The sequence below is a fragment of the Ursus maritimus genome, unplaced genomic scaffold (genome assembly GCF_017311325.1).
Source record: "Ursus maritimus isolate PB19 unplaced genomic scaffold, ASM1731132v1 scaffold_9, whole genome shotgun sequence".
Lineage (NCBI taxonomy): Eukaryota > Metazoa > Chordata > Mammalia > Carnivora > Ursidae > Ursus > Ursus maritimus.
The window spans coordinates 5,652,491-5,669,195 of NW_024427107.1; the positions used below are offsets into that span (position 1 = coordinate 5,652,491).

Here is a 16,705-nt window from a genome sequence, read left to right on the forward strand (position 1 = left end):
ATATTTTATTTATTTTGTTTCCTTCTAGAACTATTTTATTTATTAGGAATAGCTGCTACAAGTAATGAATCATGGAACATCACATCAAAAACTAGGGATGTACTGTATGGTGACTAACGTAACATAATAAAAAATTATTATAAAAAAAAGGAATAGCTGATAAATTTTAACATATACCTCTTCTGAACAATTTAATATGATTATGTTTTCTCCTCGGAAGTACTAATAACTGAGGCAATTAATTATATTAATACATTTCCAAATATTGAACCACCCCTGCATTCCCATAATATATCCTCTTTGCTATTAATATATTACTTTTTTTTTTTTTTAAGATTTTATTTATTTATTTGACAGAGAGAAAGACAGCCAGCAAGAGAGGGAACACAAGGAGGGAGAGTGGGAGAGGAAGAAGCAGGCTCCCAGCAGAGGAGCCCGATGTGGGGCTTGATCCCAGGGATCCAGGATCACGCCCTGAGCTGAAGGCAGACGCTTAACGACTGAGCCACCCAGGTGCCCCAATATATTACTCTTTTGATACTCTTCTGGTTTTATCTGTAAGAAAAACTGAGTATATTCTGTATTTTCAGTATACAAAATATTAAATATGGCCTGTAAGAGCTTTCTGATGAGGCATATTAAAATCTCCCATTTTAAAATTATGATAAATACACATGAAACTCACTATTTTAACCCATTTTAAGTGTATGATTCATAGCATTAAGTTTTTCACATTGCTGTGCAACCATTACCATTATCCTTCTCCAGAACTTTTTCATCATCCCAAAGTGAAACTATATCCAATACATAATTAACTCAACCTTCCCCTCACCCCTAACTATTCTTCTATTTTACGTCTCTATAAATCTGATTCTTTTAGGTACCTTATATAATTGAGATTGCACAATATTTGTCCTTTTGTGTTTGGCTTATTTCACTTAGCATATCTGTCCTCAAGGTTCATCCATATTGTAGTTCATATCAGAATTTTCTTTCTGACAAGGTTAGATAATATCCCATTGTATATATATACATACCACATTCTGTTTATTTATTCATCCACCGATGGATATTTGGGTTGTTTCTACCATCTGGCTATAGGAAATAATTTTGCTATGAATACTGGTCTACACCATTAGGTTTTATTAAGTTCTCCTGCAATTATTATCATTTAGCCTGTGTTGATAGGAAAATACGGATCTGAACGCTCTTTCTCACAAATTAAATCTTTTATTATAAATTTCACTTTGCTCTGTTTAATGCCTTAACATCCACTTTGTCAAATATGAATACTGCCATTTAAGTTTTTTGTATGTATTGGAAAGAAACTTTGTTCTCCTCTAGGACCTAAATATGGATATGGAATAAAGAATCACATTTTTAAGAGTTATTTAAGTTTTTCATTTCTGTCTACTCTAACATAGGTAACTTTACGGATTACAGCAATGTTCAGAAGTCATTAACTACATACCATTATTTAGGAAAGAAGTTGAACAAATCATGTTTAAAACTGCTTTTCCACTCTAAGATCTTACAACTCTTTGTAAATGCAGAGTGACTAACAACATATAAGTCTGAGAATTTAAAAACCAGACATATTAACCAGCAAAATATTTCCCCCAAAACTTTATTTTTATTTCTTCAGACCACTTTGCTAGCTATTTATTTATTTGAGTATAGCTGACTACACAATGTTACATTAGTTTCAGGTGTACAACATTGTGATACAACAACTCTATACTTGGGCTATGCTCACCACAAGTGTAGCTACCATCTGTCACCATACAACGCTATTACAGTATCACTGACTATATTCTTTATGCTGTATCTTTTATTCTCATTTATTCATTTCTAAAACTGGAAGCCTTATCTTTCACTCTCCTTCACCCATTCCCCTCCTTCTGTCCCCTCTGGCAACCACCTGTTTGTTCTCTGTGCTATTTAGATTTGAATGCTTTTAGGAACTATCAATTTGTTAGAACTTTCACTGATGCCTAAAATAGGCTAATACTTCATGAAAATATTACCAAGTATATGAATAAGACATCATTTTGTTAAGTAATCATTTTTAAATTGTACTAGATGTAAATAAGTATAATCTCAAAAAACAGGTATTTTTATCTTACCACTGCAAGTTGTGTCCTTGAAGCAACAGTGTGAAAAACTGCAGGCATCATAAGAGACTCTTCAACTTTTATTTCCATGTCATTTTCTGTTGAAAAAGTAGTTTTCGGAATAGCAGGTGGACGATCACATAAGATCATTTCTTTGTTAAAAAGAAAAATTGGATTTGTGTCCTACAGAAATAAAAAAGCAAAAGAAACTGAACTAAAATGTTATAAATATTGAACATGCACACTGCCCTCAATATATGAAGCAGATAAACCTTACTTTTGAATGTTGAGTTCCCAACTCCCTACGTGATGTGAAATTGGAGCACGTTTGTACAAAAGGGTTCATAGACACATACCGTCCCAGCACTGTAGGTGCACACTCTTCGATCTGCAGCCATGCATTCTCCTCCGTTGACCACCAGCACCTGATGCTGAATAGCAATCTTGTATTTGCTATGAATGGCATGCTTGAGGTCTGCCACACTTTAAAAGGAGTGGGGGTGGGGCAAAAAAATTAGTTATATATAACTTCCCAATGACAAACTTTTTTATTAGCAAAGTAGCACTGTGTAAAAATATTTGATAGATATTAATTTCACTCTAAAAATTCTCCCCAAAACAACAGTATAAAATACAAACTTCTTGTTTCTGGAATCAGATTCCATAATCAACTGGCTGATCTTAGGTGAATAAATCACCCATGTGGCACATCTGAAAGGGAGTCTATAAAATACAGGCAGTAGACATATTTATTTCTGTGCTCTTTATATAACATAGCAAAAGAATATGCTCAAATTAGCATCAGGTCTGTTACAATCCTCAGAACACAGATGTCTGTTAAAATCGTCACATCACATTACACAAACTACATTAAGTATAAACCATAAAATTGCTTCCTTTCCCTATCTTTCAGAAAATCATTCCTTTACAGGTAAAACTGTATTTAATAAAAACCAGAACTTTAAAAAAAGAAAATAGTATCAAATTCCATTTTTTAAACTAAGATTATTAATTCCACAAATAATTTATAATATTTTCAGTATCAGATTTATTTATTCTGTATTGCTATCAAGTCTTTGCTCTTAGGTCTGCTACCAAAATATAAACAGGAATAGTTGTTACTATTTCCTTCCTTGCTGTTTGGCCTCAAAATATATCCTCCCTCCCCCTGATACTTCTCCCCACATTCCGAAATATAAGGGCATTCATTAGTCATATATTTGAATCCCCTGCAAAGTTGGAAAATTATTAGATAGTATGAGTCCTACAACTTGGTTAAAAATATTAAACTGATTGTATTCCTGCATCAGCAAACAAAACAAATACTACTGACTTTATTCATACAAGGGAGTAAAAATTAATCACCAAAATACATGGACTAACACATGATATATTATACAGCCAGCAATAATTTCCTTAGCAATGTCCTGGGAAACTTAGAAGAGCTATCAGCTGTGAAAACTTCTTATATTCGATAGTTTTAATTTGAAATCAGTTCGTTTGTTTACAGTTAAGTTTGTTTATTGTGAATAAAATATTCACATAAACAGAACAAAGCACAACTTTATGAACTTAACTGTAGCATTTTAGTGAAAGATGACAGCTATATACGTAATATGCTAAAAGATTTAAGATATTGCTACTCTTATTTAACAAAGGAATAGTTTTCTCCAAATCAAATAGTTTAACTTTTTGCCTACACAAATGCAAAAGTAATGAGACTGAATGAAATACAACTTACGTTTGCACTGTAAGTTCAGTGTCAAATGTCAGGGTAGTTCCAGTGTTAACCAGAAATACATATAACTTCATGATGATTTCTCTGGACTCCGTGAGCTTATTCCTCACACTCTGATCTGGTTACTAAAAGAAACAGATAAGAAAAATGGTTACACAAACACAACTACAAATACAAATACCCTCACTTAAGACATGTTTTTTATGTAGTACAACTGTGCCAAAAACAAAAAAGTTTTTGGTGTCTAAGATGGCTAACTGGACAATTTGGTAAGCTTGTTGCTTAAAAAATAAATAGTAATAAGACTAGTGAAAAACGTAACTATTCTACATTAAACAATTTTGTTTTCAGGAAGAGGTCAGCAATTAGAACAAAAATTATGTGTATATTTCACACTGTTCTCATGTACCCTTCTACATTAAGAATTAAAATAAAAAATTTGATCTTCCTAACTCAAAAAGTTCTTCCCTGACTGCTTCCTTATAGCAATAAAAAATTGTCTTGAGGTTAAACTAATAGCAAATAAGAGTGGCCACTACTTGCAAGTTAGAGGAAATGAGTTAGTTCCAATTGCTTGGACCAGCTGTCTCTTAATCTAAATTCCACCTCCGCACCGAGTTAGAAATGCTCCATAAGAAACTGTGACCCTAACAGTTATATCATCTTGTTGAGCAGTAGAAAGTGCATAGGTCTAGAAATCAGAATTATCTGAAACAACTGCCATTAACTAAGTCAAAACCTTATATATACAATAAACGTCTTCAGGGCGCCTGGGTGGTTCAGTCGCTTGAGCATCCAACTCGTGGTTTTGGCTGGGGTCATAATCTCAGGGATCATGAGATCAAGCCCCAAGATGGGCTCCACCCTCATCGGGGAGTCTGCTTGAAATTCTCTCTCTCTCTCTGCCCTTCCCCAACCCTCGAGTGTGCATGTTCTCTCTCCCACTCTAATAAATAAATCTTTAAAAAATAAAATAACATAAACTTCCTCATCTACAAGAAGGGACAGATTTCAAATCTAGCATTTTATTTTTTACAATTAGAAGTAAAAAAATCCCACGAATTAATAAAAGCAATGAAAGACAAATTAACAGACACTAGGATAAATCTTTCTGTATACTGCTTCCAATGAGCTTTAGAGTAAAAAAAAAAAAAAAACGGAAGAAAGAAAAAAATAAGTAAGGTCTTAAAATTAATGTTTCCAAAATCATTTTTAAAAATAGATTAGATGAAAAACTTATGAATTTAGAACTGTGACTTACCGTCAGGCACTGTGAAAAGGACTACCACTTTTCTTAAAAAGCAGATTAAAACTGGCTTATGTTTGCTTTGCTTGATATTGGCAACTGAATGGCATTACTGGTTAAACTCAGTGAACTGGAAAAGAAAAATTTGGATTATCACAGAGAGAAATAATTCAGTATGTGACGACATACGGTTATTGTTCTTTCTTTAAAAATTCCCTTCCGGAAGAGTAATTCCTACTCAATCTCTCTTCCTACTGGCACATTCACTGAAACTACAAGAGTATAACTTTGACCCATGCCACTCCATTAAAAGACACAAAACAAAAGTCTCTAAAAAACTCTCCAAAACTGCCAAATTCTATAGCCATTTCTTAGTTTTTAAAATATAATGGTAAAAAAAGAGCCTGGCTGTGGAATCTGACTGCCTCAGGGTTTAATTCTGGCCCCATTACCCATGTATGATCTTGGGTAATTTACTTAATGGTCTTGATTTCTTGTTTTGTAAAATGAATAAAAATGGTACCTGTAGCAGATAGCCTCTAAAATAGCCCCTCCACCTCTGGCTATTCATAACTCCAGTGAAATCCCCACCCCTACTGGGCAGGGCCCATGATCTTTTTCTAACCAATGAAATAAGGTGAGATTAATGAAATGTCACATGATTGTTACTCAAGAGTATAACTTTCATCATGCCAGCTTTGACGAAGTAATAAGCTGCCATGGAGAGGCCCATGTAGCAAGAAACTGAAGTGAGCCTCAGCAAGAAGCTTAGAGTCTCAGTCTGACAAGTTTCAAGGAGCTGAATCTTGACAACCACCGCTGAGCTTGGAAGCAGATCACTCTTTGGTTGAACTTTAGATAAGACACCAGTCCCAGCAAACACCTTCACTGCAATCTTCTAAAAGACCTTGATGCAGACAATCTATGCCCAGCAAATGTGAACTAAAACGTTTCTTACTTAGCAAAAGATAATACAGTACCCCGCTTTGCAGGGATATTAAGAGAATTAAGGGAGAAAAAGTATGAAAAAAATTTAAATATTAGCCTCATGCTCGGTACGGAATAAGAATTCAATAAACAACCCTAGCACTCCTTCTTGGGCTCTTTTTCCTCTGCCAACTCTCCAGTGTTTTCGGTAGGACCTCACCACCATGCCCATACACTTTATCTTACAAGTGAAAAGCAGTTCTTCTGTTTTCTGAAGGAAAATGGAAGGAATACTGGTAGCAGAAATGATTCATTCATTCATCCAAATAGAACAAATACTTATTGAGCTTATACGTCAGGACTGTATTTTGTGAACAAAACAGACATGGAGATCACAGTCTTGAAGTAGAAAAGAAAAAGAAATTAAACAGAAAGAAAACAAAGACAATATAAGTTGCAATAAATGCAATGTAAGAGGAATGGGGTAGTAAGAAGGACCTACTTTAGATTTGGGTGATCAAAGTAGGCCTCTATGTGGGTTACATTTAAATAGGGTCACAGGAATGAGAATAAGTCTGTTCTGTAACGGTGGGGTAAAGCAGTACAAGAAGATACAACATTTGTGAGCCTAAATATAAAACCTTTATAATAATCACTACTTTATTCTAAGTTTTTACTTTATTTCCTCTTAAATACTATTTACCTGTTCTGTTTTGGTATAACTTCACACTTAGAAAAAAGTTACAGAAATAGTACAAAAAACTCCCTCGCACCCTTTACCCCGTGTTACCAACTACGTACACTGTACTCCATTTGCTTTATCATTTGGGCCACTTAATGCTCCATGCCTGCTCCTTTCTCTTTCTCTGTTTATATACATATACACCATACATACAAGATACATTTTTCCTGAACTGAGAGTAATCTGCAGACAGAATGTCTCATTATCTATAAATACTTCAGAATGTGAGTATCCTAACAGAAAGGATTTTTCTCATATGTGACCAAAGTACATTTATCTAATCATGAAATTCAACATAATCCATATTATCATTTAATCCATAATCTGACTCAAATTATTGCCCCAATAATACCCTTTCAGTACCCCCCCCCCAATCTAGGATCCACTTCAGGATAATACATTGTGTTTAAATTGTAAAATCTATTTAATTTCCTTCAATCTGGAACTTCATCGATCTTTCTTTTTCTTTTCATGATCTAGGTACAATACTGTTCTCAATCCATCACAAGCTTCAGAAATTATTAAAAAGATGGACTCAGCGCCATTCCTCTGTTCTATAATACTTACAGTAAATGAGAGAAACTCTGATAAATGTAGCAGCTACTATGTGCCTTTAAACAAACACCAATCTCTTCACCTGGTGTTCACCCTAAGAAACAGCTCAACCTAAAAACCACAATAATTAACAATGCTTACAAAAACAGCTGCATGAACAAGGTTTATTTGAAAATTAGTCTGTATGTATAATTCATGAATACTGTACAACAATCACAGGAACAGTTCTAATTGCTGTGCCTCTAAAACCTAGGTTATACTTTGATTTCACTTTACAGGCACACTTGATACTGTCATTTAGTTCATTTCTTTCTTTTTTATTCATTTAGCTCACTTCTAACAGTTTCCAAGTGATATTAATGACAGCACCATTTGCAGAAACACCTCCTGACCTACCCTGAGATAACAGCCCACGTTTTCATCCATTATCTATTGTGAGAAGCCATCACATTGGCAACTTTAACCAGAAGCCTCCTTCTGAATTAAGAGAAAAATTTAACTAGTAATATGAGCCATCATTGCCCCATGGGTCTCACTCGCCCTGGTGCTCTTTGAATAAATGTCAGCCTAATGGTAATCCTAAAATTTGTATGGAACCACAAGAGACCGCGAATAGCCAAAGTAATCTTGAGAAAGAACAAAACTGCAGGTATCACAATCCCAGATTCCCAGATATTCTACAAAGCTGTAGTAATCAAAATAGTACGGTACTGACACAAACACAGACCTAAAGATCAACAGAACAGAATAGAGAGCTCATAAATAAACCCAGGATTATATGATCAATTAATCTTCGACAAAAGAGGCAAGAATATGCAATGGGCAAAAGTCTCTTCAATAAATGCTGCTGGGAAAACCAGACAGTTACATGGAAAAGAATGAAGCTGGACCACTTTCTTACACCATACACAAAAATAAACTCAAATGGATTAAGACCTAAATGTAAAACATGAAACACTAAAAACTCTACAGAGGAGAGCACAGGCAGTAATTTCTCTGTCATCAGCTATAGCAACTTTTTCTAGGTATGTCTCCTGAGACAAGGCAAACAAAAGCAAAAATAAACTATTGGGACTACATCAAAATAAGAAGCTTCTGCACAGCGAAGGAAGCAATCAACAAAACTAAAAGACAACCTACTGAATGGGAGAAGATATTTGCAAATATATATCTGATAAGTGATTAATATCCAAAATACATAAAGAACACAAGAAACAGTAAGTGTTGGCAAAGATGTGGAGAAAAAGGAATCCCTATGCACAGTTGGTGGGAATGCAAACTAGTGAAGTTACTGCGGAAAACAGCATGGAGGTTCCTCAAAAATTAAGAATAAAAACTACCATATGATCCAGTAATTCCACTACTGGGTATTTACCAAAAGAATACAAAAATATGGTAATTCGAAAAGATATATGCACCCCTATGTTTATTGTAGCATTATTTACAATAGCCAAGATATGGAAGCAACCCAAGTGTCCATTGACAGATGTAGGGATAAAGAAGATGTGGGGTGTGTGTACACACACACACACACACACACACACACACAGACTATTACTCAGCCATAAAAAAGGATGGACTCTTACCATTTGCAACAACATGGATAGATCTAGAGAGTATAAAGCTAAGGGAAATAAGTCAGTCAGAGAAAGACAAATACCATATGATCTCACTCACATATGGAATGTAAGAAACAAAACAAGCGAACGAAGAGAGACAAACCAAAAACAGACTCCTAATTACAGAGAACAAACTGATGGTTACCAGAAGGGTGCATGGGGAGATAGGTGAAATAGGTAAAGGGGATTAGAGAGTACACTTATCATGATGAGCACTGAGTAATGTGAATTATTGAGTATTATACACCTGAAACTAATATAACACTCTATGTTAAGTATACTGAAACTGAAATTGAAAAACAAAACCAGAAACATAAAGTAAAAAATAAAAGGGAATAGCAAAAACAAAACAAAACAAAAACACATGAAAAACAAACAAAAAAAACCCACCACACAGCCTAATGTCTTCCATGGCCTCAAAACACTCATATTTATTTCACATGTCCCTAGGATATGACACATAAAATAATAATCAGTAACACTTACTGAGTGATTCATTATACGTCAGTAATTATGCTCAGTAGTATTATATGCAATAGTTCCCTTATTTTTCATAACATGTAAGATAACCATACTATTACTGTTTCTTTTCGGAGTTCAGGAACTAGATTCAGAGATTACTCAATTTGCTTAATGGTAGAAACTTAGTATATACGAGATCCAAGAGTTTGAACCCACCTCACTTTACAACATTTATTCAATAAAAATTTCACCTGAGAATCTAGTATGCCCTAGGCCTTTTTTTTTTTTTTAGTTTCAGACATAAAAGAGCAAACAATATGATAAAATTGCCTATTCTCATGAAGCCTACATCTTATTGGGCAACCTATACACAAATTCCATGATATCTACTTTCAAAAAGAATAGCTAAAAAATGCAATTATTTGTAATTAAAAATAATTCCAAAATATGTGCTTGCACTCTTCTATGTTTTATTCTTTAAAGATATGGATATTAGTGACTTAACAATAACCACTGATTGTTAACCCGAAGTAAAAACCATACCAGGTACATATCCTCACAATTTGTACTGTGAGAAAGGCTATTATTATCTCCATCAATCAGATGACAAAACTGTGGTTCTAAAAAAGTTCAATCATCTCTCAAAGTCATATAGCAAAAACAACCAAAGTTCAAATCTATGGCTGAATCAAGAAGGAAAGAAGAACACGAATGTACTACTAAACACATGTAGTAAGTACATCCCATGACTTACCATTTTACTGTTCCTTTAGAAATCTTAATACTTGTTTTCCCCCCACCAATTGTACCACTTCTAAGTCTTCAGTTTCTTAAATGCAATATAAATCCAAAATGTATAAAGAACTTACCAAACTCAACACCCAAAGAACAAATAATCCAATCAAGAAATGGGCAGAAGACATGAACAGACATTTCTGCAAAGAAGACATCCAAATGGACAACAGACACATGAAAAAGTACTCAACATCACTCGGCATCAAGGAAATACAAATCAAAACCACAATGAGATACCACCTCATTCCAGCCAGAATGGCTAAAATTAACAAGTCAGGAAACGACAGACGTTGGCGAGAATGCAGAGAAAGGGGAACCCTCCTACACTGTTGGTGGGAATGCAGGCTGGTGCAGCCACTCTGGAAAACACTATGGAGGTTCCTTAAAAAGTTGAAAATAGAGCTACCCTATGACCCAGCAGTTGCACTACTGGGTATTCACCCCAAAGATAAAATGTAGTGATCCAAAGGGGCACATGCACCCCAATGTTTATATAGCAGCAATGTCCACAATAGCCAAACTATGTAAAGAACCTAGATGTCCATCAACAGATGAATGAATAAAGAAGATGCAGTAATATATATACAATGGAATATTATGCAGCCATCAAAAAATGAAATTTTGCCATTTGCAACGACCTAGATGGAACTAGAGGGTATTATGCAAAGCGAAATAAGTCAATCAGAGAAAGATAATTATCATATGATCTCACTGATATGCGGAACGTAAGAAACAAGGCAGAGGATCATAGGGGAAGATGAAATCAGAGAGGGAGACAAACCATAAGAGACTCTTAATCTCAGGAAACAAACTGAGGGTTGCTGGAGTGGAGAGGGGTGGGAGGGATGGGGTGGCTGGATGATGGACATTGGAGAGGATATGTGCTATGGTGAGTGCTGTGAATTGTGTAAGATGATGAATCACAGACCTGTACCTCTGAAACAAATAATATATTGTATGTTAATAAAAAAATAAATGCAATATAAGAAAATTCTAAGATTAAGTAAGGGGGGTGGGATGGCAGAACACTTCAAAATTTGACATGGTAAGGTTTTCAAATGAAAAATAAGTCACCCTCTGAGAACTGGTGTGGTCCTAGGTTATGGGAGAACAAGATTCCCTTGGGTACATAGATAACATGGTCCCTTGCCAGTGGCAGACTGGAAATTCTTCCTGTAGGTCATCTCTGCATGGTGGGATTCTCTGAAAATTTCACAACTAAAGAAATGTACACAGGACTTACATATGGTAGCCAAGAAGAACATGGCTGAGTGAAACACTGAAAGTGGCCTTCTTTGCTCTGCAGCCCCTGGGCTATGCAGGTATTGTTCTAAGGGACAAGTGGAGTCACAGAGACCCACTCCACTCTGAGTGCTGCCTTCCACTACCCAGGATACATGTTGGGGGGCACTGACATGTCAGGACTCCACAGCTTCTGCTGGCAGCAAGGAGTAAAACCAGCCCTGGAATGGAAAACCCAGAAGCTCACCCGCCTCCGGCCACACTTTAAGGAAGAAAGGCAACTCAGGATCTGGGAGTCTCTGGACAGAAAGTACAACTTACTGTCTTGGCCTCTATCCCCGGCCTGCCAGGCCCATATCCCTTAGGTGGTCCCTATGTGTCCAGAAAGAAGTCTCCAATTGATGTCAATTGAGCATAAAGCACGCCCACCACCCTGGATGGCCCATTCTGGATACAGGCGACAGGGCAAGGTAGAAGTTTTTTCTCTTTTTATGTAAACACCTACATAATATATTGCCTTGATCTTGCCTCTTAACCAGCGAAGCCTAAATACTTATCTGGTCCTTTACGGAAAAAATTTGTCTGCTCTAAGGCTTGAGCAACTGCAGCCAATTCAGTGAGAGCCTGCACATACCTTGGGTTATCAACAGGCATCTAACAGTCAATAACTGAAGCCTAATGGCAAACCCATGCTGTTTGCAACTGTAACACTGCAAGGCAGCACACAGGAAGCCCTCCAGGAGACAGGCTCAATTTCCCAGCTTTCTTTCTAACAGATGACAGGATTCTGGATAGGTCACAGGACTTACTCATTTTCTGACTTATGGGGGAGGGGAAAGGGGAGAAATCCAAAAAAGGACGAATCTTTCCATTACCTGTTTCATCATTTAATCCAAAAATCAAAAGTCAGGATCTGACTTCCTCCTCAAAACTGGTAAGTGGGACAGTATTACAAGTGATTAAGGGTAAACAGCTTAAAAAAAAAAAAAAAAGGAGTTCCTATGAATTAGTAAGAAAATCACAAAAATCCAAAATAAATAGTGCATGAGAAAGTAATTCAAATAGTTAGGCAATGAGGAAAATACACGAAACCTCTTCAGTAATCAAAGAAATACAAATCTGAAAAAGACATTATCTTCATTCACCTATTAAATGAGCAAGAGTTTCAGTCTAAGATTCCTAGACTTCCAATCTAAGAGAAAAGAGATACAAAAAAGTAAAAAAGTACTTTAGAGATGTTTGAACAAAAATTTTTCTCTTTGCATAAAACATATTCCACGGCACCAATGAAATAAAGGCACTGACAACCCTAGAGCAGTCAGTATCCATTGTTACTTGAAAAGAATTAACCTTATCCAAAGAGAGGTCTGGACTTCACCCTTGGCTATGAGGACGGGAACCTGAGGTCTCTGGAATGTGCTTGATAGGAACTGTCTTTGTTTGGGAGCTTTACAATAGTCTAACAATGTGATTTATGATGGGGCTTTAGGACACACAGTATCAGTTCTCAGCTCCAGAAGAAATGGAGACTAAAAATATTAGTTGGACCTCCAAGAAGAGCTAGAGACTAAAGGTCAGCTACCATCTAAAGATGACAGGACCTCAACAAAAACTCCAGACACCAAAGACTCAGGTAAGCTTCCCTAGTTAGCATTACTCTATGTACTGTCATACACTCTGGCTAAGAGGAAGTAATGCTATCCATGAGTCCATGGGAGAGGGCAACCAGAAGCTCTGCATTTCAAATCCTTCCAGACTCTACTCTGCGCGTATCCTCCTTTGCCTGCTTTTAATTTTTATATCCTTTGCTATAAAAAAAATCATAATTAAGTATAGCATTAAGGTCTGTAAACCATTCCAGTGACTTCTCGAACCTGAAGATGGTTGTAGGGACCCCAAATTTGTAGTCAGCTGGTCTGAAGTGAGGGTGGTCCTGAGCATCACCAAACAGGTGGCTGGTATCCAAAGTGAGAGCAGTCTTATGGAGATTGTTCCATCTAACTCTAGAATCTTTGTACATCTGTCTCTAAAAATCACTGTACACTCATGTTGTGGTTTCTAAAAGGAACCTTTGGAGAAGTGGCTCATTCCAAAGGTCTTAGGTAGAAAAATATACCAATCACATAAGCCCGGAACATTAAGATGTGCCATTAAGCAAAGAAGCTATCAAAGACTAATTAATAAGACCATGTCAAAAGGGCAAAGAAATCACCCTGAATGGGCTTTCTTGACTAAGACGGGGCAGTCTGAGCATTGAAAGAATACTTAACAAATAGTTAAATAGTATAAAATCTGTAAATATTCATGTTCATAACAATACAAAAGAGGAAGAAACAAACCCTCAGTGAGTTAGAGTACCAACCTATTATGAAACTAAAAAAGGAAAGGATTTAAGGACTTTTCCTCTTTCCTACATGAATTATACTTCAGGATAACCGATGTAATGAAGAAATAACTTTTTATTGGAAAGCTCCATCTATTACTACAGACAGAATACAGAAGATGACAATTTTGCAATGAAATAATGGATCTAGACATCAACAGACATTAAAATAATTAAAAGAAATATGACAGATTAAGCTTGTTGACAAACATGAACATACTGATCATTGTCACACTGCTACAACTCATGTCTCTGTGTTTCAACTGAAAGTATATAGCTTATCTATAAAATATTCTTGCCTAACTACCCCCCAAAAAACACAAACCCAAATTTAATAAAACCTCTCCATCTACCTACAGTTACCAGTTTATCAGTAACATGGCGTATAGAGAAAAAACAAACAATATTATAAGAAAATGATCGGACAAATCCAGAAATAAACATTCTATAGGACAATGACCTAGCTTAACAAATGGCTTCAAAAAGAGAGGAAGAATTCTATCTATTAAAGAAGATATAAGAGACATAATAATCAAATGTAATGTGTGGACCTGTTTGAATCCTCAAACTACTATAAAAAACACTTTTGAAGTAAGTGTGGAAATCTAAAGATGGATTAGGATTAGAATTACTATTCCTTTTTGGGTATGATAATGGCATTTTAGTTATAAGATAATGAATTCTAAAAAATTTTAATGTGTAAATGGTATTTGAGATGTTTTAAAACAGTTCAGCAAAAACGAAGGCAGAAGGGAGAGAGCAAGGGAAAGTAAGTAGGGCAGAAGGACAGATAAGATCAGCAAAATACTGGTAACTATTAAAGCACATAGTCTGGACAGATTAGATTCACTACATTATTTCTCTACTTAAACGGATGGTTACCAGATGGGAGGGGGGTGGAGGGATGGGTTAAATAGATGATAGGGATTAAGGAGTACACCTGTCCTGATGAGCTCCAGGTGCTGTTTGGAAGTGCTGTATCACTATATTGTACACCTGAAACTAAGATTGTATGTCAACTAACTGGAATTAAAATAAAAACTTAAAAATATATATATTCTCTCTATTTTTGTATGTTTGTAAATTTCCACAAAATAGTACAAAACTTATCGTAAGTATTTTGATAACCATATTCAACATCCATATATCGAGGTGGGGAGCTACTATAAATAATTATGACCTTTTTGGAAAAGCATTGGTGTTCATGGGTAGGTAAGTAAAAGTTCTATAAACATACATTTCTCTTAAACTAATAATTGTACCATAAAAATTTTCTTGTAGAAAAAATTTGAAGTATAGTTGAAGTATATACAAAACACTACTTGTGAATAGTTTCAAAAATACTTGGCTACTCATTAATCTATTCATACGGTAAAACAGGATATAAAACAATTTTTAACAAAGCTTAGGTGTTGAGTGAAAACAGTACATGCAATATGATTACAAATGTGTAAAAAGAATAGAGAAAAAAAGATGAGAGAGAAATACAACAAAACAGTAAACGTAAGTACCTCTAGTACTGGAATTGGTAATAATGTTGTAAAATAATTAGCTGCTGCCGAGAATGCATCACCTTCCTAGTTATAATCTGACCTAAAGTGAGGGAAAAACAACTGGCTTTTATATAGGAAGAACTTAATGGACCTGGTTTAAATTCTTTTTTAAAAATTTAATTTTATTTAAGTATTTTTGAGAAAGAGAAAGCACGCACGTGTAAGTGAGCAAGAATGGGGAGGAGCAGTGGCAAAGGGAGAGGGACAAACTGACTCCCCGCTGAGCAGGGAGCCTGAGGAAGGCCTCCATCCCAGGACCCTGGGATCATGACCTGAGCTGAAGGCAGAAGCTTAACCAACTGAGCCACCTAGGCACCCCTGGTTTAAATTCTTACCCTGCTATTTATAGGATGAGTGAGTTGAGAAAAGTAAAGAAAACAATTTCCTTGCTGGGCTATTGTGGGTATATCTGTTCTTCGAAATTTACAAGACTACAGTTGCAAGAGAAGGGGAAGTGGTGGCAGGAGCTGTGTGTGTGTGGGGGGGGGTGTCCTGGCACATAACTGAAACAAGATTAGGTCATGAGATAACTGATACAAAATGATGGTTACATATGGCTCAATATTCCATCGCCTATTTGTGTTAACTTCCATAATAAGTAAATATAAAAATACAACAAAATAAAACTTCACAGAACACTTCCAGAGGTTCCTCACCCTTCCAAGAGAAGAAAAATAGTATAGCTAAAAGCTTGGCTCAATAACCTGGTTTTTCTGTATTTTGGTTATGTTTTTGTTTTTGCTTCTTTGAGCAATGCTAGGAGTTATTCACTAAAGCAAGTCCATTCTATAAAAGGCTGCTGTAAAGAACCCTGTCTGCTCTGAAACCAAACTTCTGACAATGCCTATATAAGGGCCGACATGCATGTTAGAAATTACGTGTCCCACACATTCAAATTTTGTGTCCCGCCATTCATACTGGACAAAATTTTTTCGACTTCCCCCCACACCTAGCGGTCATATTTTCTCATGTTAATAGCAAGTTATTGAAACACTTTCTGAAAGCAGCTTTTCACTGTGGTAAGACAGTGCTAAGAAAATTTCTTTTCCATAATTTCTCAAAGAGAACTGTGAACTTGTTAAGTCAGTCTGGACCCAGCATGTATCAAATCTCAGCATAGTATATTCACAGCCAGTCCACAAACAAGACAATATACAAAAAATGTATAATATATGGGGGCTTTGTGAACAATAATTGCAAATACAATGAAAATCACAACTTCCTGTAAGTAAGCACGTATATACAGAAATATACAAATCAAACTCCCATTTTATACCAACACCTAATCAATAAACAATATAAAGGATATGCAGAGCTTTTTTTTTTTTT

At 35.7% G+C, this 16,705-nt stretch overlaps 1 protein-coding gene across 3 annotated transcripts in view; it reads right to left on the reverse strand.

The window, feature by feature from the left end:
* Positions 1-16,705, reverse strand: part of RB1CC1 (RB1 inducible coiled-coil 1) — a 90,846-nt gene that overhangs the window by 60,929 nt on the left and 13,212 nt on the right. For all 3 annotated transcript variants that reach the window (XM_040626170.1, XM_040626169.1, XM_040626168.1), the window contains exons 2-5: positions 5,114-5,228; positions 3,856-3,977; positions 2,471-2,597; positions 2,127-2,297 (exon numbers count right to left, since the gene is read on the reverse strand). In XM_040626170.1, coding sequence (XP_040482104.1) covers positions 2,127-2,297; positions 2,471-2,597; positions 3,856-3,926 — 369 coding nt within the window. In that variant the 5' untranslated portion in view covers positions 3,927-3,977; positions 5,114-5,228. The remainder of the gene's footprint in view (positions 1-2,126; positions 2,298-2,470; positions 2,598-3,855; positions 3,978-5,113; positions 5,229-16,705) is intronic.